Source organism: Cetorhinus maximus, chromosome 13, assembly GCF_964194155.1.
Source record: "Cetorhinus maximus chromosome 13, sCetMax3.hap1.1, whole genome shotgun sequence".
In the NCBI taxonomy this organism is placed as follows: Eukaryota; Metazoa; Chordata; class Chondrichthyes; order Lamniformes; family Cetorhinidae; genus Cetorhinus; species Cetorhinus maximus.
This window is the reverse complement of record NC_135891.1, coordinates 9,841,958-9,867,344: the sequence shown is the minus strand read 5'-3', so window position 1 is coordinate 9,867,344 and position 25,387 is coordinate 9,841,958. Positions and strand designations below refer to the sequence as shown.

Sequence of the window (25,387 nt, the reverse complement as noted above, 5' to 3'; positions counted from 1 at the left end):
GCCCCGCATGCCGAAGTGTAAAATGATGCACGGTAACATCGGGCGTGTGTCCCGATGTCAATGCGCGTCATTCTGTTCTTCAGTTCAGTGGGCGTGTACCGGAGTCAGCAGCACGCCCGCCGAACTGTCAGAGGCCTGTTAAGGCCATTTAAAAACCAATTGAAAACATTAACAGGGCTGCCCGTCCAACCTTAAGGTTGGCGGGCAAGTGAGGAGCCCAGGTGGCCTTCGCATTCCTCATGAAACCTCATCCACGGGCGGGATGAGGTTTCATGAAGGCTTTACAAATTAAATAAAAAATTTTATTGAAATACATAAACATGCCCGAGCTCACGTGACACTGTTACATGAGGGGACATGCCTGAGTCATTTTTAAAATTCTTTTTTTCCATTTTCCATAATGGAATTAATTTCTGTGAGGCAGCTCCATGCCTCAGGGAGATTTCTGCACTCTTTCGCGCACATGCGCTAAAGAGCGTAGGCCCCGACTCCCCCTTCTCCCCCCGCCAGCACAGGGTGCGCTGAGCACTGGGTGGGCCTTAATTGGTCACCTATGTAAAATGGCGGCGCGCAGCCGATGGCTGGTGGCGATTGGCCACGCGCCCACCCAGCCCGCACGACGGGGCGAAAGTTTTCCCCCAGGACTCCAGTCTCTGTCTGCCCTAGACAGATAGTCCTTGCATTGTATAAACACTCCAGACAAGCTGACACAAAGGATCGTAGGCGAGATGTCTGCACCAGCCAGCTTTGGACCAAGGCAAAGCTATTTGTGACTCCTCATCTCCAATGTTCTACAGCTACCTGCTCAAAACACAATGCGTTTTAACAAGGGGCCTTGTTAGCTTGACCCAAAACCACCCTGCCACATGACTGAGACTTGAGCTGGTGGAATTGCTTTAATTAAACAGCTTTTGGGTTTAACTTCCATCAGTGTTTAACCTCAGAAGAAAAACAGGACTCCAGTCTCTGTCTGACATTGACCACACAACAAAGCAGCAACGGAACCAGGGGTCTGTCCAGGTTTTAAATTACCTGGACCTCGTCTACACTTTGCACGACTGGAACATCTGAACTTCTGTATTCACTATACCCCCTGACCTTTCCCTCTCAGATGCTGAACGTTCAGTGCTCAGCAAAGGACTTAGTTTCACACCCTTACGCCCTCATCTCAATGAATTTCGGGCTCGGCACGATGCTGAACTCTTCTTCCGCCGTCTTCGTCTCCGTGCTCACTTCTTTGGGCAGGAGTCCTCTCCCCGTTCAACAGATCCTTTTACCCACCTCCAATATTCTCCCTCCACCTGGACCGCTCCCTCTGGATTCTTACCTTCTCTTGATCTTTTCATTGAGAACTGTCGGCGTGACATTAGTCGTCTCAATTTCTCTGCTCCTCTCACCCACTCTAACCTGTCTCTCTCTGAACTTACTGCACTCCGTTCTCTCAGGTCCAACCCTGACATTGTCATCAAACCTGCTGACAAGGGTGGTGCTGTTGTTGTCTGGTGCACTGACCTTTACCTCGCAGAGGCTGAGAGTCAACTCGCAGACACTTCCTCCTACCTCTCCCTGGACCATGACCCCATCACTGAACATCAAGCCATTGTTTCCAGGACAGTTACTGACCTCATCTCCTCTGGAGATCTTCCTTCCACAGCTCCCAACCTGATAGTCTCCCAACCTCGGACGGCCCGCTTCTACCTCCTACCCAAAATCCACAAACAGGACTGTCCCGGAAGACCGATCGTGTCAGCCTGTTCCTGCCCCACGGAACTCATTTCTTGCTATCTTGACTCCATTCTCTCTCCCCTTGTCCAGTCCCTTCCCACCTACATCCGTGATTCCTCTGACACCCTACATCATATCAACAATTTCCAGTTCCCTGGCCCCAACCGCCTCCTCTTCACCATGGACGTCCATTCCCTCTACACCTCCATCCCCCACTGGGATGATCTGATGGCTCTCTGTTTCTTCCTCGAACAGAGGCCCGAACAATCCCCATCCACCACTACTCTCCTCCGCCTGGCTGAATTTGTTCTCACACTGAACAATTTCTCCTTAAACTCCTCTCACTTCCTCCAAATAAAAGGTGTCACTATGGGTACCTGCATGGGCCCCAGTTATGCCTGTCTCTTTATGGGGTATGTGGAACATTCCTTGTTCCAGTCCTACTCCAGCCCCCTCCCACAACTCTTTCTCCGGTATGTCAATGATTGCTTCGGTGCGGCTTCGTGCTCTCGTCTGGACCTGGAAAAATTTATTAATTTTGCTTCCAATTTCCACCCCTCCATCATTTTCACATGGTCCATCTCTGACACTTCCCTTCCCTTCCTTGACCTCTCTGTCGCAATTTCTGGTGATAGACTGTCCACCAATATCCATTACAAGCCTACCGACTCCCACAGCTACCTCGACTACAGCTCCTCACACCCCGCTTCCTGTAAGGACTCCATCCCATTCTCTCAGTTTCTTCGCCTCCGTCGCATTTGATCTGATGATGCCACTTTCAAAAACAGTTCCTCTGACATGTCTTCCTTCTTCCTTAACTAAGGTTTTCCACCCACGGTGGTTGACAGGGCCCTCAACCATGTCCGGCCCATCTCCCGCGCATCCGCCCTCACACCTACCTCTCCCTCCCAGAAATATGATAGGGTCCCCCTTGTCCTCACTTATCACCCCACCAGCCTCCGCATTCAAAGGATCATCCTCCGCCATTTCCGCCAACTCCAGCATGATGCCACCACCAAACACATCTTCCCTTCACCCCCCCTGGTGGAATTCTGCAGGGAGCGTTCCCTCCGGGACACCCTGGTCCACTCCTCCATCACCCCCTACACCTCCCTTCCACGGCACCTTCCCATGCAACCGCAGAAGGTGCAACACCTGCCCCTTTACTTCCCCCCTCCTCACCATCCAAGGGCCCAAACACTCTTTTCAAGTGAAGCAGCATTTCACTTGCACTTCCCTCAATTTAGTCTACTGCATTCGTTGCTCCCAATGCGGTTTTCTCTACATTGGAGAGACCAAACGCAGACTGGGTGACCACTTTGTAGAACACCTTCAGTCTGTCTGCAAGCATTACCCAGACCTCCCTGTCGCTTGCCATTTCAACACTCCACCCTGCTCTCATGCCCACATGTCTGTCCTTGGCTCGCTGCATTGCTCCAGTGAAGCTCAACGCAAACTGGAGGAACAGCACCTCATCTTCCGACTAGGCACTTTACAGCCTTCCGGACTGAATATTGAGTTCAACAATTTTAGATCATGAACTCTCTCCTCCATCCCCACCCCCTTTCCGATCCCCCCCCTTTTTTTCCAATAATTTATATAGTTTTTACTTTTCCCACCTATTTCCATTATTTTTAAATGTATTTCCATCCATTGTTTTATCTCTACCTTTTAGCCTTTTTCGATTCCTTCACCCCACCCCCACTAGGGCTATCTGTACCTTGCTCGTCCTGCTTTCTACCCTTAATTAGCACATTCCTTAGATAATATCACCACCTTCAACACTTCTTTGTTCTTTTGTCTGTGACATCTTTTGGTTATCTCCACCTATCACTGGCCCTCTATCCAGCTCTACTTGTCCCACCCCCACCCCCCCTTAAACCAACTTATATTTCACCTCTCTTCTATTTTTACTTAGTTCTGTTGAAGAGTCATACGGACTCAAAACGTTAACTGTTTTCCTCTCCGCAGATGCTGCCAGACATGCTGAGTTTTTCCACGTGTTTTTATTTTTATTTTTGTTTTGAACTTCTGTACCTGTGCCTAGAAAACTAATTCATCTCTGTGTCTTCTTCCATCATGGAAGTCATCGCTTCTGGAAAAGCGGATCACCCTGCAACAGTTTCAGCCTGCTAACTTCTGAAGGAGTACACCATTGGACTTCTTGATTCTGGACTTTGGACTCATGTGAAACCATAATTCTTATTTTCATCATGGTCTTTGCCCTGAATGCCTTTCTCTCCCTTATCCCTTTTTTGCTGCATGAGCAAAAAGGGGCAGACATTGCAAAACCCCTTCTTGTGTTATATGTGTCTGTGTGTGCGTGTGTGTGTGTGTGCGTGTGTGTGTCAAATAAACTACCCCTCTTATTTACCTTATCTCTAGTTGATGTGGGGTCCTTCATAGAGGATTGGATCACTCCAAAATATGAAGGTTTGGGGAAAATATGCCACCACTTATAAAGGGAGAAAACACCTTTCTGTGTACGGATGGGTGGTGAGAAATCAGGGCCTGTTTAAATGAAAATAAAAGCAAAATACGGCGGATGCTGGAAATCTGAAACAGACAGAAAATGCTGGAAAAACACAGCAGGCCTAACAGCCTGAGAAAGACAGAGTTAACGTTTCGAGTCCTTTTAGCTCTGAAGAAGAGTCACAAGGACTCGAAAGGTTAACTCTGGCCTGAATCTTCTGGTTGGCGTGCGGGGGCGGGCATCATTCGGATCTTCAGTTCGGTGGGCGCGCACCGGAGTCGGCTGTGTGCCCGCCAGACTGTCAAAGGCCTATTAAGGCCATTAATAAACTAATTGAGGCACTTATAAGGGCTGCCCGTTCAACCTGAAGGTTGGCGGGGGGGCAGGCGAAGAGCCCAGGCGGCCTTCACATTTTTTCATGGAACCTCATCCACGGGCAGGATGAGGGTTCATGAAGGCTTTATAACTTCAATAAAAAATTTTAATAAAATTAATGGACATGTCCCAGCTCATGTGACAGTTTCACACGAGGGGACATGTCCTTAAATTTTTTTTTCACATTTATTACATTTTTCAAGACTTAAACTAATCTCCCTGAGGCATGGAGGTGCACTCTTTTGCGCACATGAGCGAAAGAGCACAGGCCCCCATTCAGGGAACGCCCCCCCCCCCCCCCCCCGCCAACCAACACAGGGAGCGCTCAGCGCTTCCGGGTGTGCATCGCGCTGGGTGGGCATTAATTGGCCTGCCCACGTAAAATGGCGGCACGCACCCGATCGGGGGTGCCGATCAGGTTCACACTTGATCCTGCACGCCCCCGCACAACCGCCCCCCCCGAAATTCAGCCCCGAGTTTACACAATCAGATTAATCTCCCTGAGGCACGGAGCTGCTTCAGGGAGATTTCTGCGCTCTTTCACGTGCATGCACGGAAGAGTACAGGCCCCGACTCTCTCCCCTCTTCCCGCCCGCACAGGGCGTGCTGAGCACTGCCAGGTGCCCGCCCACGTAAAATGGCGGCACGCAGCCAATCGCGGGCTGCAATCGGCTGCGTGCCCACCCGTGTCTGCTCCCGCCCAGCCCACACGACGGGGAGAAGATTCCCCCCTCTGTCTTTCTCTCCACGGATGCTGTTCGACCTGCTGAGTTTTTCCAGCATTTTCTGTCTCTGTTTCAATTAAACCCCCTCCTGTCTGTAACATATGACCCTCTATAGAGCCCTCAACATAATAAAACATCCCAAAGCACTTCACAGTGGCATTATAGTAGCACGGAGTCCAGCTCGATGGAGTATTACCTCAACAGAGTACTTGGGGATGATTTTATGGTGGTGCCCTTACATTGTCCATGGTTCCTTAAGACATAACTCCTCCCCCCCCATTGTTAATAGAATTATTTCCCTCCCTCCTCATTCAGACTTCTGAACGTACTTCTGTTGGCATCCATTCATGCCACTTGCTGCCAGCAAAGCTGTTCACTGTTACTGCACAGGTGCAAGGTACACAAACGTACGGAAAGAATTAATTATGACGGAGGGGCTGAATAAAGCTGGCAATGCTATTATGTGAATGGAGCAGACAGAGGTTGTAAACGTGAATTGTCCAGTTCTGATCGCAGAGAGTGGGTAACTGCCAGGATAGGCGTAGGCTACAATATTTTCATAGAGGGAGCTGGAATGTCAGCGGACGAGACTGATGGGCATCAAGCCTGGTCCATATTTATGTTTCCTAGATTGGACTCTTCCTATAAAGGAAATATTTTATTTGCACCTATACTGTTGTATTCTTTCACAATTGTAAAGACTCCTATTAGGCCACCCTTCAGCTTTATGACTGAACAGTTATTTCACCGTCCTCCCACCCAAACTCCGCCCCACCTCTGTTGAAAGTATAAAAGCAACAGAGGGAAAAAAAAACTCAGGGCCAATAAGGGAAAGAAATATTCTGGAAAACTTCTCTCTGAAACTCTCAGGTGATCTGGTCAATTGGTGAAATCACCAAGGGAGCTGAATAAACATTGTGGTGAATGGGTTGCCTGCAGGGCGTGTGCATGTTTATCTGTACTGGCTAGTATCAGTTTGGAACTTGCAATTGACGCTCTCTATGGAACTTTCTTTCGAGCTATGCCAAAAAAATGTTCTAATGAGAAATGTGTTATGAAGGATATGCACTGTACAGTTTCTCCAGTGGACAAGGCAACATAAGGAGTCTCTTTTATAGAAGGTCATCATGCCCCAAGCCAGGGGGACCAACTCTTATGAAATAAAACAAGGGACACGTTGACCATGGAACCAGGTGAGGGTTGGGGGATTTACTGGTGACTGTGAGAGTGGGTGGTGGGGGCAAGGGATGGGGGGAATGTTAGGACCGAACCTTGATAAATGAAGTTTTTAAAATCAGGAAAAAAATGTCCAAGCATCACAATCAGGCAAAAAGGGGGAGGGTTTTAAAAATCAACTAAAACCTACAACTTATCTTGTTGAGTCCCAACATTATCATCTCTCTGCTGGTCAACCCACTCACTTACAGTCCCACTCGAATCACTCAAACTCACCCTGGAGACTCGCTGGCTCAGTCTCCCACAGACTATCCCAGAAATAAGCAGGAAAAGGCATCCCTTAAGGGATATGGGACAAACAGTCAAAAGAAGCCATAAGCAGGCGCCTGGAGCTATCATGCCAATGGATGGTTTTTTGATCAGGGTAATAACTTTAATTGGTCGCTCAGTGTGCCAACCCTCACAGTATATATCTCTTTTTTTCTGTCTTTTTCTCTAGCTCTCTCCCTTTCCCTCTCGGTCCTTTATTCTTTCTCTTGTCTTTTCTTTTCCATCTCTCTCTCTCTCTCTCCGCCTCTCGAGAGCGGAGCTCTGAGGCACTGACAGTCTGGTTTGAGGTTTGAACGTGGATTAATAAGGTATGTCGATCCAACTAGACTAGGGTTGGAAGTAGGTTCTGGCTGGAAAATAGAGGCATTGTATATGATTTTTACTCCACATGAGGAACACAAGGAAACACATGCATCTCACTACAAAACAATACTTTATTGATTCAAATACTTTACGTGGAAAAATCACAGAATCTCAGAATTGTTAGGGTGTAGAAGGAGGCCATTCGGCCCATCGCGTCTGCACTGGCTCTCTGAGCATTTTAACTTCTCCTGCCTTTTCCCCGTAACCCTACACGTTGTTTTGATTTAAATAATCATCCAATTCCCTCTTGAATGCCTCAATTGAACCTGCCTCCACCTCACTTCTAGGCAGTGCATTCCAAACCCTAACCACTCGCTGTGTGAAAAAGTTTTTTCTCGCATTTGCTTCTTTTGCAAAACAATTTAAAACAGTTCGTGATCCATTTAGGAGCAGGAGCACTTTTTCCCTGTCTACTCTGTCCAGACCCCTCATGATTTTGAAAACTTCTATCAAGTTTCCTCTTAGCCTCCTCCTCTCCAAGGAAAACAGTCCCAACTTCTCCAGTTTTTCCTCAGGACTGAAGTGTCTCATCCCTGGAACCATTCTCAAAAACCTCTTCTGTGCTCTCTCCAATGCATTCACATCTTTCCTATAGCGTGGTGCCCAGAACTGTGCACAGTAATCCAGCTGAAGTCTAACCAGTGTCGTGTATAAGTTCATCATAACCTCCCTGTTCTTGTACTCTATGCCTCTATTAATGAAGCCTAGAATATTGTATGCTTTAGAAACTGCTCTCTCTACCTGTCCAGCCACTTTTAATGACTTATGTACATATACACCCAGGTCTCTCTGCTCCTGCCCACCCTTTAGAATAGCATCCTTTATTTTATATTGTCTCTCCATATTCTTTGTAACAAAGTGCATCACTTCACACTTCTCCGCATTGAACTTCATCTGCCACCTATCTGCCCACCCCACCAATGTGTCAATGTCCTTTTGAAGTTCTACACTGTCCTCCTCACAGTTTACAATTCTCCCAAGTTTTGTGTCATCCACAAACTTTGAAATTGTCCCCTGCACACCAAGATCTAGATCATTTATATATATCAGGAAAAGCAAGGGTCCCAATACCGATCCCTGGGGAACTCCACTACAAACATTCTTCCAGCCTGAAAAATACCCATCACTCTCTGTTTCCTATCCCTCAGCCAATTTTGTATCCACGTTCCTACTGTCCCTTTTATTCCATGACCTATAACTTTCCTCACAAGTCTGTTGTATGGCACTGTATCAAACGCCTTTGGAAGTCCATATACATCAATGGCCTTGCCCTCATCAACCATCTCTGTTACCTCTTCAAAAAACTCCAGAAAGTTAGTTAGATACGATTTTCCTTTAACAAATCCTTGCCGACTCTTCTAAATCAATCCACATTTTTCCATGTAACTATTAATTCCACACTGAATAATTGTTTCTTGAATTTTTCCCACTACCAAAGTTAAACAGACTGGCCTGTAATTGCAGGGCAGATCTTTATAACCTTTTTTGAACAAGGGCGTAATGTTTGCAATTCTCCACTCCTCTGGCACCTCCCCTGAATCCAGGGAACATTGAAAGATTATTGCCAGTGCCTCTGCAATTTCCACTCTCACTTCCTTCAATATTCTTGGATACATCTCATCCGGTCCCGGTGCCTTATCAACTTTAAGTACCGACAGCTTATCCAATACCTCCTCCTTATCAATTTTAAACCCTTCTTGTGACAGAGTTTCTTCCTCTGTCACCATGGCCTGGGCAGCATCTACCTCATAGGTAAAGACAGATGCAAAGTATTCATTTAACACCTCAGCCATGCCTCATTCTTCTATGTGTAAATCCCCTTTTATCTCCCTAATCGGCCCCACTCCTCCTTTTACCACCCTTTTACTAATGATGTGCTTATAGGATACTTTGGAATTTCCTTTTATCTTAACTGCCAGTCTTTTTTCATAATCCCTCTTTGCTCCTCGTATTTGCTTGTACACATCCCTTGTGTAGTCAGCTTGGTTCTCAATTGTATTTGCTCCCTGACACCTGTCGTAAGCACAATTTTTCTTCTTTAACTTAATTTCTATCTCCTTTGTCATCCAGGGAGCTCTGGACTTGTTTGTCCTACCCTTCCCTTTTGAGGGAACATACCTTGACTGTGCCCAAACCATCTCCTCTTTGAAGGTGGTCCATTGTTCAGCTACTGATTTTCCCGCCAATCTTTGGTTCCAGTCTATCTGGCCCAGCTCCGTTCTTGCCCCATTGAAGTCTGCTGTCTGCCTGTTGATTATTCTTACTCTAGATTGACCAATGCCATTTTCTACTGTCATCCTAAACCTTATGATACAATGATCACTGTCCCCTAAATGTTCCCCCCACTGTCACTTGATCTAATTGGCCCATCTCATTCCCAAAAACCAGGTCTAGCAGTGCCTCCTTTCTTGTTGGACTGGACACATACTGCTGTAGGAAATCCTCCTGAATAAACTTAGGAACGCTTGTCCCTCACTGCCCCTTACACTAGCAATATCCCAGTTTATATATGGGTAATTAAAGCCCCCCATTATAATTACTCTATGATGTTTACTCCTCTCTGTAATTTCCTTGCAGATTTGTTCCTTTTATATCCTTCCCACTAGCTGGTGGTCTATATATTACACCAAGAAATATAATTGCATCCTTCTTATTCCTTAGCTCTAGCCAAATCGACTCTGTCTTTGAATTGTCTGACACATCCTCTTTCTCCAGTACTGCAATACTCTCCTTAACCAAAAATACCACCCCTCCTCCTTTTTTCCCTTTCCTATCTTTTCTGAACACCTTGTAACCAGGAATATTTAACAATTGGTCGGCTTACAATTGTCCTTGTCTCACAATTTGGTTTTCAGTCCTTCCAAAATGATAAGGCAGTGCACCTAGGGACATATGTGAGATTTTGATACCCTATATACACAATAAGTTGTTTGTGATATGATCCCAGGGTCATACTAATGTTTAACAAAATATTAGGCTGTAAAAAAACACTCTAGTTGATAAGGGTCATAAGGTTCCCTTACAGGAATGACCGTAACACTGATCCGGAGGGCAAGTGGGGGGAACATGTGGGGGGTGGGTACAACCATGGGGTCTGTTGGATAGGTGGGACCTAGCCCCCAACAAGGCTGCCAGGTTTCACTTGGCAGCTATGCCATGTAGCCACTAATTGGCCACTTAAAGGCCTCAATTGGCCCATGAGTGGGCAGGCTGCCCAATGCCTTCCTCGCCACTGGTACGAGCCACTCCCCCTCCCAGCCTGCTCTCAGGGAGGGGCGCTAAATCCCTACCCAATGGATTGTGTCTGCGGTCAGACACAATCATTATAAAGCAAGATATAAAAATGTGTCATTCATTCTAAATTATAACTTGTCTCTCTCATGTTCATTGAAAGGTTATTAAAGGTTATAAAGAAAGTTCTAGTTTGTTATCTGAGTACGAACATACGAACGTACGAACAAGGAGCAGCAGTCGGCCATTCGGCCCCTCGAGCCTGCTCCGCCATTTATTAAGATCACGGCTGATCTGCAGTAACCTCAAATCAGCTCCCTGCCTGCCCCCAATAACCTATCACCCCCTTGCTTACCAAGAATTTATCCACCTTGGCCTTAAAAATATTCAAAGACAGGGCTCATAGTGAATCAGTATAATGTTTTACACTGCGCATGACTCTCAAGAATCTTTCCCGGATGCAAAAGATGCCAAGGCGCCTGACCGAGAGGGCAGTAGAGAGCAGTAGGAGGAGTGTTGGGTCATGTGATGGGAATGGAGTAAGAGGTGGCTCAAGACGGCTCCCATGATTTCTGTGGTTTATCCCTGTGGAAATTGCTGATGTTGGGTTGAAAGGTTCAGCTTTTTGACTGTCAGTGTTTTGGGGTTTGCTCCGATGCTCAACATACATTCGAAGTGTCTAAACCCAGAGACAAACGCAATCAGAATGAAACCGGGCCCTGGTGCTTTATCGACTGCAGTGTCTGATACTACAGCTGGTAACAACATGGCGGTTTCCCATGCTGAATTTAATTCTGTCGGCACACTTGCTGACTTACAGAGCAATATTCTCACTTAATTTGCTGGACTCCATTTGGAACTGCGTTCCCCTGTTGCTACTCTACAAGCCTCTGTCGCCTCCCTCAATCAGAGGCTGCGGGGATGTTGAACAATCAGCTACGGACTCGAGCGACAGAATTGCGGCCCTGGAGACCTGATGCACCCAGCTGGAAGCCCAAAATACTACATTGTTAATGGAGGTGGATGACCTGGGCAGTCACAACAGAAGACGAAATTTAAGGACTCTCTCAGTGCCCGAAGGTACAGAACAGGGAAACCCTACAACTTTTACTGAGACACTTCTTTTGGAGGTGCAAGGAGAGTTTCGATTCGCCGCTGGTAGTGGATCGAGCCCATCGCTGTTTGGTGTCATGGTCACAGCATTGGCAAGCCTGTAAGGCCAATAGTACTAAGACTGCATCACTACAGAGTGAAGGAGCAAATTATATGTCCGTCTAGAGAAAAGGGTCAACTATGCTTTCGTGGAAGCAAGATATTCATCTACCCTGACCTCAGCATGGATCTAGCCCAGCATCATGGAGAATATAAATTTGTCAATGCCCAACTTCATGAAGCCGGACTTAAATATGGCTCTCTCCCCCTGCTCGCCTGCGTGTGACTTTCAACGGAGTGAATAAGATTCTCAACAAGCCACAAGAAGCTTCACCTTTCTCAAGGATACAGTTGTACCTTCTCTTAATAAGTCAGATCGTGACTTCACCCAGGAGAAAACAGTACTCAATGCTTAATTAGATAACTATGCGTGATGATTCTGTTACACAATAAGTTTTGTTGGTTATACCGATCTCTTTGTACCTTACGTCCAAACTGCACTAATAGCGGGAATTCTTTGAGAGTTGAATCTCTCTTTATATTCTCCCTCTCTTGTTGAGTACTGTATTACAAAACTGCTGCTTCAGACAGATTCTGCACCTTGTTTAGCATATGCTGAGCTTTACAATACTTTTGTTTTGGATATTTGATTGTATGTTGCTTTAATGTGGGCTGTCTTTTTAAGACATATTGGTAGGACAGATATGAACAGTACACTAGCTGTAGGGGGAGCATTCACCTCGTTTGGGGAGGTGATGTAAGATTTTCTTTCCTTCTTCCCCTTCTTCTATTTTTTCTCCCTTTTCTTCTCTCTTCTTGTTTCTCTTTTCCTCGTTCTTTTCCAAATATACATAAATACTTGCCTTTTAGTCAGTTTTTAATGTTCTTTAGGTGGATAAGCTCTGGTTCAAAAATATTTAATCCTTTGTTAGCAATGGTTAACCTACGGGGGCCATTTGCTTTGATGCGCTTTTATTATCATAATGTCCACTAATATTAAGGCCTCACAGGGTGACTGTCCAATCCATTTTACCACCTGCAATGTGAAAGGTCTAAATCACTCAGTTAAAAGAAATAAAGTTCTCTCTCATTGACATCATTTGAAAGTAGGGATTGCCATTCCTGCAGGAAACTCACTTACGTACACTGACCATTTCGAATGCGGAAGGGTTGGGTTGGTGTAGTAATCTGACGTGTAATGTAACTTTAAGACAAATGTTGTAATGTAAGATCACATGATCTTGATACCTAATAGCAGAGTAGCGCGGGCTACATCTGTAGACAGTAGACAGTAGTTTTGAGTTAGAGTTTGAAGATTAAAGACAGAGTTTTGAGGTGTAAGCACAGAGGTGTAGCTGCTGAGTTCCTTTTGTAAATAAACAGATTGTGTTCCTTCTAAGAACGGTCTACGATTTTCACTGTCTTGGTGCCAACTCGGTCAACCTGAAACAAATGTGTAACCCGGTCCCAACAAGCCAGGGGGCACTGGATCCAACAAACTGGTGACGAGGGTATAAAGCAAGAAAAGGCACGAAAGGACGAGGTATTAAAAAAATGCAAGAGAGAGCGAAGGAAGTCAGAAGAACCCAAATCAGGCCGTATCTTGCACGGTAATTGTAAGTAAAGAAAAATTTCCTTCCTGATCAGAGCATGCCGCAATTTGGAAGAGTTGGACCTTTCGATCCAGCCTTGGACGACTGGTCTCACAATGTTGAATGCCCCGCGTTCTTCTTCGAGGCGAATGACATCGCGGGGGAAGAGAAGAAGCACGTGACCCTCTTATCCACGTGTGGGAGTAAGACATGTGGATTAATTAGGAATTTGCTGGCGCCCAGTGCCCCAGCTTCGAAAAGTTTTGTTGACTTACTGAACCTCGTAAAGAACCATTACCAGCCCAAGCCGTTGGTGACGAGGCAACGGTTCAAATTTAACTCAAGGAGTAGAGCCGCAGGGGAGACAGTTGCTTGTTATGTGGCAAGTCTGAAACAATTAACGGAACATTGTGAGTTTGGTACATCTATCAATGATATGCTTAGAGATCGTTTGGTGTGCGGTATAAATGAAGATGCAGTTCAGAAGGGATTACTGTCCGAAACAAATTTAGATTTTCAGAAGACATTCGAAATTGCTGTGGCACTGGAAGGTGCAGTGCCAGGCTCTAAAGCCATACAGGGAGCGCAAATTGGCACCGTCCTCCATATTGCGCGGGAGCCTCAGCTAAAAAGAGTGCCAAAGTGCAAAGCTTTACTCAGAAGCGGGAAGCAGCCGCCACTAGCAGACAAATTAAAAGAGATAATTTAGCAGCAAAAACATGGCATACTGGTAACAGAGGTGGAGGCTGACAACCTTGTAATGAATCACAGTTTAAAAAGATTGAATGTTTCTTCTGTCATCGAAATGGACACCTCATGAGGCATTGTAAAGATAGAATCACGCAGACTGTCAGACAAAAGCAAAAACCCAATGAGATTAACAGCGTTGAAAAGCCTAAAGAAATAGATTCAGATATTTATTTGTTATATAATTTAAAGGGAGGAAGAACACAACCTACCTATAAGAGAATGAGAGGCCTATCAGAATGGAGGTAGATACTAGAGCAGCCACTACGGTGATAAGTGAGCAAACTTGTAAATACCTGAATCATGGGGAAAGTTAGCTAAATTTGGAAGAAACTGATGCCATATTGAAAACTTACATGGGAGAATACATACAAGTCAAGGGCATATGTGAAGTCACAATACACTACGCAGGTCAAACAGTGAGATTACCCTGTATGGTGGTAGCAGGCAAAGGATCTAGGGCAGGATTTTTCAGCACCTGTCTGCCGGTGGGATCTTCCGGTCCTGCCGCAAGTCAATGGATTTCCAGTTGGGGCACTGCCTCGCCCGTGGCGGGTCCCACCCGCGATGGGGCCGGAAAATCCCAGCCCTAGTCTCCACGGATGAAACTGGTTGAAAGAAGTTAAATTGGAACGGACTGAAATCTTCCAACTCAGAACTAATGAGCTATCAGAGCTACTACAAAAATATGCCTCAGTCTTCAAGGATGAACTTGGAAAGATTGAGGGGCCACAAGCAAAAATTCATGTAGATCCGGAGGCAACACCAAGATTCATGAAGGCAAGATTTACGCAATGTGGGAAAAGGTAGACGCTGAACTGGACAGATTAGAAAAACTGGGAGAGATAAAACCACACCCACAAACATTCACTCCCTCCACCACCGACGCACAGTAGCAGCAGTGTGTACCATCTACAAGATGCACTGCAGGAATTCACCAAGGCTCCTTCAACTGCACCTTCCAAACCCATGACCACTACCATCTAGAAGGACAAGGGCAGCAGATTCATGGGAACACCACCACCTGGAAGTTCCCCTCCAAGTCACTCAGCATCCTGACTTGGAAATATATCGTCGTTCCTTCACTGTCGCTGGGCCAAAATCCTGGAACTCCCTCCCTAACAGCACTGTGGGTGTACCTACACCACATGGACAGCAGCGGTTCAAGAAGGCAGCTCACCACCACCTTCTCAAGGGCAATTAGGAATAGACAATAAATGCTGACGCAGCCAGCGAAGCCCATATCCGGTGAATGAATAAAAAAAAGTGCAGTTTTCAGAATGGGCAGCACCAATTGTACCTGTTCTCAAACCTGACTGAAGCGTTCAAATTTGTGGGGACTACAAATTAAGAGTCAATAATGTGGTTAAGTTGTACAGACACACCATACCAAAAATTGAAGACTTTTACGCTAAACTGGCAGGTGGAACCACCTACACGAAGCTTGATATGAGTCATGCTTATCAACAATTGGAATTAGAGAAGGCCTCCTGGAAGGTTGTTATCACTGATACACACAAAGGGTTGTACCAATTTATCTGTTTACATTTTGGCGTATCTTCGGCTTGCGCCACATTCCAAAGAACCATGGAAAGTTTACTACAGGGACTGCCCCATGTTGTAGTTTATTTGGATGACGTTCTCATGACTGGACTCACTGGAAAAGAACATTTGATGAACTTGGAAGAAGTTTTGAAACGTTTTTTGCAAGCTGGAGTGTGGTTGAGAAAAGAAAAGTGCACATTCCAAGCGAAAGAGGTAACTCACCTAGGTCACAAGATAGATTCACAAGGCCTATATCAAGTTGAAGAAAAGGTGAAAGCCATTAGAGAAGCACAACGCCAAAGAATACATTTGAACTGAAATCATTCTTGGGGATGATCAATTACTACGGATACTCTTTGCCTAATTTGTTGGCAGAACTGGCACTCTGTATTACTTACTCAAGAAAGACCAACGATGGTTTTGGTAAACACCACAGGAAGAAGCTTTCACAAAAGTAAAACAGTTGTTACAATCATCTACACTTCGAGTACACTTTGACCCAAAAAAAGAGTTGGTATTAATGTGTGACGCATCTCCCTATGGAGTGAGAGCAGTGCTTTCCCAATGAGTGGAGGATGGATCAGAATGACCTATAGGATATGTATCGAGGACACTCAATACCGCAGAAAAAGGGTACTCTCAAATAGTAAATGAAGGTCTGTCAATCATTTTCAGTGTGACGAAGTTTCACCAGTACGTACATGGCCATCATTTTACTATCATATCAGACCACAAGCCCTTGCTGGGATTGTTCAGCGAGGACAAGGCTATACCACCTATAGTCTCAGCAAAAGTACAAAGATGGGCATTGATCTTGGCAGTGTATGAGTCTACTTTCATTCATAGGCCTGGAAGTCAAATTGCAAATGCAGATGCACTCAGTCGCTTATCTTTGCAAGTAAAAGATGAATATGTTCCAATTCCTCAAGAATTTGTTTTATTAGTGAACTTCCTGGACACATCACCGATATGTGCTAGACAGATTAAAGATTGGACAAATCGAGACCCAGTCTTGTCCAAAGTGTGAGATCAAGTGCTTCATGTTTGGTCACAAGAACACGAATCTGATGAAATGAAACCATATTTCCAGAAGATATGAAATAACCAGCCAGGAAGGTATCTTATTGTGGGGAGCACGAGTGATTGTTGCTCCAAAAGGACGAAAGCCATTGTTATCTGAACTTTACAGTGCACATCCCACAATTTCCAGAATGAAGGCAGTATCACGTAGCTACCTATGGTGGCCTGGGATGGATGGAGAAATAAAAAACTTAGTGAGAAGTTGTATGCAGTGTCAGCAAGTACAAAAATTACCGTCAATAGCTCCGTTACACCCCTGGGAATGCCAGGAAGGCCATGGGTGCGAGTACACATTGGCTATGTGGGGAGTTTATATGGGAACAATGTTTCTACTTATTGTCAATGCACGCTCGAAATGGATGGACATATATGAAATGAGGTCGCTGACATCTTCTGCTACAATTGACAAGTTATGACAAAGTTTCGCAAACAACCTGAAGTGGTCGTATCAGACATTGGAACAGTATTTACGAGTGCTGAATTTCACCGATTTATCAGCCTCAACGGTATCACTCATGAGAACTTCACAATACCAATCTTCTTCAAACGGACTGGCTGAGGGAGCAGTTCAGGTGTTCAAATCTGGTGTGAAGAAATTGTCTGGAGATTCTATAGCGATTAAATTAGTATGTTTTCTTTTCCATTATGGAACAACCCCTCATACGACAACAGGTGTCACCCCTGCGGAATTGTTGATGAAGTGCTGTCTCCGATCGAGATTGGGTCTAATTGTGCCAAACATGGGGGGGGGAGGCGGAAAGGAGTCAGGGAAGTCAGAAAATTGGACATGACTATCACAGTCACAACAGGACGTTTAACGTAGGGGAGAAAATATTTATGAAGAATTTTAGAGAAGGACCAACATGGTTATTTGGTGAAATAAGTGCGGTAACTGGACCTCTTTCCTACCACGTGAAAATGAAAGATCGAGTCATATAGAGACATCTGGATCATATAAGAAGAGGAGAAACAAAATACCCAGAAATGATTTCATCAGTGTTCGTGACTAAGATTTGGACCCATTTTTATAAAATGGGTAAAACTAATGTATTCCTCACCGGTTACTTCAGTACATACAAATAAAATCCACCCTAAACTCTTTGACCTCCATTTGGGTACAAGACAGGGCTGTCCCCTTCCCTCCCTACTTGTTGCTATTGCTATTGAGTCTCTGGCAATTTCACTCAGACCTATAGAGATATACAGGGTGTTTTACGGGGTGGAGTCAAGCACAAAGCCTCCCTATATGCTGATGATCTGCTTCTTTATATCTCTGATCCAGCCTCATCTCTCCCACATATTTTCTCTATTCTTGAGCAATTTGGTCATATTTCAGGTTTTAAAATTAATTTACAAAAGAGTGATTTTTTTCCTATTGACTCTATTGCAAAGAGTTACCTTCTGTCTTCCCTCCCCTTCAAGGTCTCAGTAAACAGTGTTAAATATTTAAGAATTTTAGTTACTCGTCCCTTGGAGACCTTGGTTTAAGTTCGACTTTGACCCTTGTTGAAACGTACAAATCAGGTCTTAGCAGGTTGGTCTAGCTTACCCCTTTCTTTAGTTGGTCATATAAATTCTGTAAAAATGAACATTTTGCCAATTTTTCTATGCTTATTTCAGTGTATTCCATTGTTTATTCTCAAGCATTTTTTTTGTTGCAGTGGACCAATTAATTTTTTCTTTTATTTGGAATAAGAAAACACCCAGAATTTGTAAAGTTTTCTGACAAAGTCCCAAGCATTTAGGTGGTTTGACACTGCCAAATTTTCAGTTTTATTATTAGTCTGCTAATATCCGTGATATTTCTTTTTGGCTTCATTCGGACTCGGCTAGTTTAGCGTGGGTGCAATTGGAAGCAGCCTCTCTTCAAACCACATCTCCGCCTGCTCTGTTGAGCTCCTCCATCCCTTTCTCAACCAGTCACTTTTCTTCAAACCCTGTTGTTAGAGAGACACATCAGATTTGGACCCAGTTCAGAATACACTTTGAGTTGCAATCTCTCTCTCTTTGTACAGCCCTATTAACGCAAACCATTTATTTCCACATTCACGAGGAGATTCTGCCTTTCAAGTCTGGCCTTGCCTACTTATACATTGATCATATTTTTACCTCTTTTGACTCTCTCTCGGAAATATGACCTGCCCCACACACACTTCTTTTGCTATTTACAAATCAGGGATTTTGTGCGCAAAAAAATTGCCCAGTTTCCTTTATTGCCCCCCTAAATCACCGATAGGCATTGGCCTGAATTTTTCAGGTGATGGGTGGGCTCGGCGGAAGCGTGCAAATTAAGGCCCGCCCAGCGTAAGATGTGAGCCGTAGCGCTCAGTGCTACCTGTGCGGGCGGGGGGGGAGGAGGGAGAGTCAGGGCCAGCGCTTTTTGGTGCATGCGTGTGAAAGAGTGCTTCAATCTCTCTGAGGCACAGAGCTGCCTCAGGAAGATTGAAGGGCTATTGTAATTATTAAAGAAATGGATGTAAAATTCAATCAAACACGCCCCCCCCCTGTGTCACGTGAGATGGGTCACGCTTTGATTTAGTGGAAAAAATATTTATTTATTCAATAAAAGCTTTAGGAAACCTTATCCCGCTCGTGGATGAGGTTTCCTAAAAAAACGTGACGGCCGCTTGGCCTTAAGGTTGGACGGGCAGTGTTAACAATTACGTCAATTACTCCTTTAATGGGCTTAATAGGCCATTTACATATTGGCGGGCATGCAGCCGACTCCGGCGCGCGCCCACCAAATGAAATATTGCAGGACTGCGTGATGCCATCGGGGCACATGCCCGACGTCATCGCGCGTCATTTTACGCATCGGCGTGTTGGGCCCGTCCCCGCACGCTAACCGAAAAATCCTGCCCGTCATGTTAGAATTAAATTCTTTTGCTCGGGGGTTCATTTCCAAATTGTATTCTTTAATTTTTTTACCTACAATGCCCTTCGCTTACTACCTTAAAAACTCTTTGGGAGCAAGATTTTAACTCAAGATTTATCAGAAGATAACTGGAAGCCTATTCTCGCTCGTGTACATTCCTCATCTGCGTGTGCAAGACAGGGGCTGCTGCAATTTAAAATCTTACATCGTATCCATCTATCCAAGTGAAATTATCTTAGATTTATCCAAATTTTGATCCAGCCTTTGATAAATCTCATACTGCCCCAGCCTCTCTAATTCATATGTACTGGCCGTGTCCTAAATTGGCTTTGTTTTAGACAAAAATGTTTAGACCACTCTCTCATATTTTCAGCAGCAACATTGAACCGTCTCCTATTACAGCGCTCTTTGGAGTGGAGCCAAATGGCACCCCTCTTACAAAAATTCAGACTGATGCACTTGCCTTTTCAACATTATTGGCTAGACTGATTATTCTATTAAATTGGAAATAGTCTGCCCTGCCTTCTTTTACCAATTGGATACATGATCTTTGCAGAATCTTAAACTTGAGAAAATAAAGTACACTCTAAGAGACTCCATTGACGGATTTTATGTGGCTTGGCAACCTTTCTTAGATCACTTTGAGGAACCACAGCTCTCTACTTTCATATAACTGACCCTAATTAGGTTGTATATATTATATCAGGTGAAATTCTATCTGACCTATGATTCTTGTTGATTTTCTTTTTTTTTGGGGATTGGGGAGGGTTTTTTTTCTCTCTTTCCTTTTTCTTCTTCCTCTTGCTTCTATTTTCCTTTCTTTCTCTTTCTCTTCCAAATCTAAGTGTTTATTAAAAAATGATATTCAAAGACCCTACTTCCACCGCCTTTTCAGGAAGAGAGTTCCAAAGACTCACGACCCTCAGAGAAAATTTTTTACCTCATCTCCATTTTAAATGGGCGATCCCTCATTTTTAAACAGTGACCCCCTAGTTCTAGATTCTCCCACAAGAGGAAACATCCTCTCCACATCCACCCTGTCAAATCCCTTCAGGATCTTATATGCTTCTAAACTCCAGCAGATACAAGCCTAGTCTGTCCAACCTTTCCTCATAAGACAACCTACCCGTTCCAAGTATTAGTCTGGTAAACCTCTGAACTGCTTCCAACGCATTTATATCCTTCCTTAAATACGGTGACCAATACTGTATACAGTACTCCAGATGTGGTCTCACTAGTGCTTTGTATGGCTGAAGCATAACCTCCCTACTTTTGTATTCAATTCCCCTCGCAATAAATGATAACATTCTATTGCTTTCCTAATTACTTGCTGTACCTGCATACTAGCCTTTTGTGAATCATGTACTAGGACACCCAGATCTCTCTGCACCTCAGAGCTCTGCAATCTCTCACTATTTAGATAATATGCCTCTCTTTTATTCCTCCTGCCAAAATGGACAATTTCACATTTTCCCACAATAAGCTCCATTTGCCAGATTTTTGACCACTCACTTAACCTATCTCTATCTTTTTGTGGCCTCCTTATGTCCTCCTCACAAATTACTTTCCTACCTGTCTTTTGTGTCATCAGCAAATTTGGCAACCATCCCTTCAATCCCTTCATCCAAGTCATTTATATAAATTGTAAACATTTGAGGCCCCAGCACTGATCCCTGTGACACACCACTCATTACATCTTAACAATGTGAAAAAGACCTATTTATGCCTCTTCTCTGCTTCTTGTTAGCCAGCCAATTTTCTATCCATGCCAATATGTTACCCTCTGTACCATGAGGTTTTATTTCCCGCAAGAACCTTTGATGTGGCACTTTGTCAAATGCCTTCTGGAAATCTAAGTGCAGTACATCCCCCTTAATCTACAGCACATGTTATTTCCTCAAAGACCTCCAATAAGTTGGCTAAACATGATTTTCCTTTCACAAAACCATGTTGACTCTGCCTGATTACCTTGAACTCATCCAAGTGCCCTGCTATAGCTTCTTTAATAATAGCTTCTAACATTTTCCCTATGACAGACGTTAAGCTAACTGGCCTGTAGTTTTCCGCTTTCTGTCTCCCTCCCTTTTTGAATAATGGAGTTACATTTGCTATCTTCCACTTTGATGGAACCTTTCCCGAATCTAGGCAGTTTTGGAAAATTAAAATCAATGCATCAACTATCTCATTAGCCACTTCTTGTAAGACCCTAGGATGGAGTCCATCAGGACCCAAGCACTTGTCAACCCGCAGCTCCAACAATTTACTCAGTACCACTTTTCTGGTGATTGTAATTTTCCTGAGTTCCTCCCTTCCTTCTATTTGATGATTTATAGTTGCTTCTGGGATGTTACTTATACCCTCTACAGTGAAGACTGATGCAAAATACCTGCTCAATTCATTTGCCATTTCCTTCTTTTCCATTATTAATTCTCCAGACTCACTTTGTATAGGACCAATGCTCACTTTGTTAACTCGTTTCTTTTTAAAATATTTATGGCGACTTTTACTATCCGTTTTTATATTTCTGGCTAGTTTTCTCCTGTAATCTGATTTTCCTCACCTTATTAATCTTTTAGTCATCCGTTGCTGTTCATTATATTCTGTCCAATCTTCTGGCCTTCTACCTAGTTTTGCATAATTATATACTTTTTCTTTAAGTTTGATACTATCTTTAACCTTTCTAGTTAACCACAGACAGTGTGTCTGTCCCTTGGACTTTTTCTTACTCATCAGAATGTATCTATTCTGTGTATTCTGAAATATCCTCTTAAATGTTTGCCCCTGCATCTCTATTGACCTATCCCTTAACCTAAGTTGCCAATTCACTTTAGCCAGCTCTGCTTTCATGCCCTCATAATTGCCCTTATTTAAGTTTAAAATCATAGTCTCGGGACCCACTCCCCTCTCCCTCAAACTGAATATAAAATTCAATCATATTATGATCGCTGCTACCTAGGGGTGTCTTCACTATCAGATCATTAATTAATCCCATCTCGTCGTGCAATACCAGGTCTAGTACAGCCTGCTCTCTGGTTGGCTCCAGAACATGCTGTTCTAAGAAACTATCCCTGAAACATTCAATGTACTCCTCATCTCGGCTACTTCTGCCCATCTGACTTTTCCAGAATCTCCCATGGTTACAGTCGTGTCTTTCTGACAAGCTCCCATTATTTCTTCCTTTATGCTCCATTCTACCATTTGGTTACTATTAAGGGGCCTGTACATGACTCTCATAAGTGACTTCTTGCCATTTCCACTTCTCATCTCTACACAAACCGTTTACACATCCTGGTTTCCTGAACTTAGGTCATTCCTCTCTTTTGTGCTATCATACATCATTAACTAACAGAGCCACTCCTCCACCTTTTCCTCACTCCCTGTCCTCCCTAAATGTCCTATACCCTTTAATATTCAGGTCCCAATCCACGTCCTCCTGCAGCCATGTCTCTGTAATGGCTATCAAATCGTACTTATTTATTTCTACGTGCACTCTCAGTTCAGCTGTTTTGCTTCGAATGCTTCATGCATTCAGGTACAGTGCCTTTAGTTTTATCCTTTTATTATTTTATAACCTTTAGTCTCATTTGTTGATTTACTGTTAGATTTGTACTCTCTATACCTCCCTGTCACGGTCTGTTTTTCATTTCCTGTAATAATACCTTTCACTTTTACCTTTTCTCTACTCTTTGATTTACCACATCTTCCCAAATTTGATCTCTTTCCCCCACTATTTAGTTTAAAACCCTCTCTACTTCCCTAGTTATGCGGCTCACAAGAACACCAGCCCCAGCATGGTTCAGGTGCAGACCGTCCCAACGATACAGATTCCACTTTCCCCAATACTGGTGCCAGTGCCCCACAAACCGGAACCCACTTCTCCAACTCCAGGCTTTGAGACACGCATTCATCTCCCTAACCTGATTTGTCCTATGCCAATTTGCACGTGGGTCAGGTAATTATCCAGAGATTATGGCCTTTGAGGTTCTGCTTCTTAATTTGGTGCCAAGTTTCTCATACTGACTATGAACCTCCCCCTTTGTCCTGCCCATGTCACTGGTACCAACGGAGACCACAATGACTGGGTCCTCCCACTCCCACTCCAAGTTCCTCTCCAGCATTGAGCAGATGTCCTGAACACCGGGCAGGCAACACAGCCATCTGGACTCATGCTCTTTGCTGCAGAGGACAGTGTCAATCCCTCTGACTATACTGTCCCCTACTACCACTACATTCCTTGTAACTCCCCCATCTTGAATGACTTCCTGTACCATGGTGCCATGGCCAGTTAGCTCAACCACCCTGAAGCCCCCACTCTTATCCAAGCAAGCTGCAAAACCCTCAAACCTGTTGGACAATTGCAAGGGCTGAGGCTCCTGCATTCCTGCCCTCTGGGTCCCCTTACCTGCCTCACTAGCAGTCACGCCCTCCTGTCCCTGACCACTGACCAAATCAGAAGACTCCATCCTAAGGGGTGTGACTGCCTCCTGGAATAAAGTGTCCAGGTAACTTTCCCTCTCTTTGATGTGCTGCAGTGTCTGCAGCTCGGCCTCCAGCTCAATAACTTGGAACCAAAGTTCCTGCAGCCACAAACACTTACTGCAGACGTGTTTGGCCTGGATCACACTGGAATCCAGAAGCTCCCATGTCCTGTAATCGCAGCACATCACTTGCCCTGCTATCTCCAATATGTGTTAATTAATTAATTGCTAATTAATTATAATTAATAAAGATAACACTTCCCAATAGGTTTTGGCACTGCCAGAAAACTTTACAATATTGATAAAACAATACAGCACTTACAATACTGATAAAACTAATAACACCAGCTACTGGTTCACCTGCTCCTTCTGCTGTGCCAAAGTGGAAATCAAATACTGGAGGCTGAAAAAGAGTAGAAGAAAAAAAACCCACCTCATCCCCACCCTTCACCAAACTACCCACTCAGCACACTTTACTCCTTGTAGTAAACCTTACGTAAAGCACCTCTTTCCCCTTACTGAGCTGGAGGCCGAGCTGCAGACACTGCGGCACATCAAGTAGAGGGAAAGTTACCTGGACACTTTATTCCAGGAGGCAGTCACACCCTTTAGCATGGAGTCTTCTGATTTGGTCAGTGGTCAGGGATGGGAGGGTGTGGCTGCAAGTGAGGCAGGTAAGGGGATTTCCCACTTTGAACCAAATTCCCAAATGTACTCACTCGGTCTCTGTCTCACTCAGGCTGAAGTCTCCCCTCTGTGACTGTGCACTGTAAATGTGCCACAGCAGATCTACTGCAGTAGCTCAAGAAGGCTTCTCACTGCCATCTCCTGAGGCAGTTAGGAATGGGCAGCAAATTCTGGTGTTGCCAGAGATGCTCGCATCCCATGAAAGAATAATAATAAAAAAATAGGTCCTCTGGTGTGATAACTAACTTTGAAACAACAGCTCATTGAGAAATGTTGCAATGAGAAGTGGACAAGCTTCAAGCTGATGTTTTTACTCCCTGCCCCTCTATTTTTCAGGTCCTTGGTGTTGCTGGGATCCCTGTCTTTGGTTGGTACGGCGTTTGGTGCCTATAACATGGCAATGGCTGCCCTGAGCCCCTGTCCTTTACTGCAACATTCAGGAGCTGGAGCATTCCTGATTGTGAGTATGGAATAAGAAGGGAGAATAAGCATTGTCAGGAAATGGAATGTCGGGGAGGGTGTGAACATTAAAGAGGGATTCTCAACATCAGATAAAAGCAAAAAAACTGCGGGTGCTGGAAATCCAAAACGAAAACAAAAATACCTGGAAAAACTCAGCAGGTCTGGCAGCATCTGCGGAGAGGAACACAGTTAACGTTTCGAGTCTGAATGACCCTTCAACAGAACTAAGTAAAAATAGAATAGAGGTGAAATATAAGCTGGTTTAAGGGGGGGTGGGATAAGTAGAGCTGGATAGAGGGCCAGTGATAGGTGGAGATAACCAAAAGATGTCACAGACAAAAGGACAAAGAGGTGTTGAAGGTGGTGATATT

General features: G+C 44.5%; 1 protein-coding gene across 2 annotated transcripts in view; it reads left to right on the top strand.

Moving 5' to 3' along the window:
• Positions 1–25,387, top strand: part of slc52a3-1 (solute carrier family 52 member 3-1) — a 95,605-nt gene that overhangs the window by 51,227 nt on the left and 18,991 nt on the right. For both annotated transcript variants that reach the window (XM_078554882.1, XM_078554881.1), the window contains exon 3: positions 24,891–25,014. In XM_078554882.1, coding sequence (XP_078411008.1) covers positions 24,891–25,014 — 124 coding nt within the window. The remainder of the gene's footprint in view (positions 1–24,890; positions 25,015–25,387) is intronic.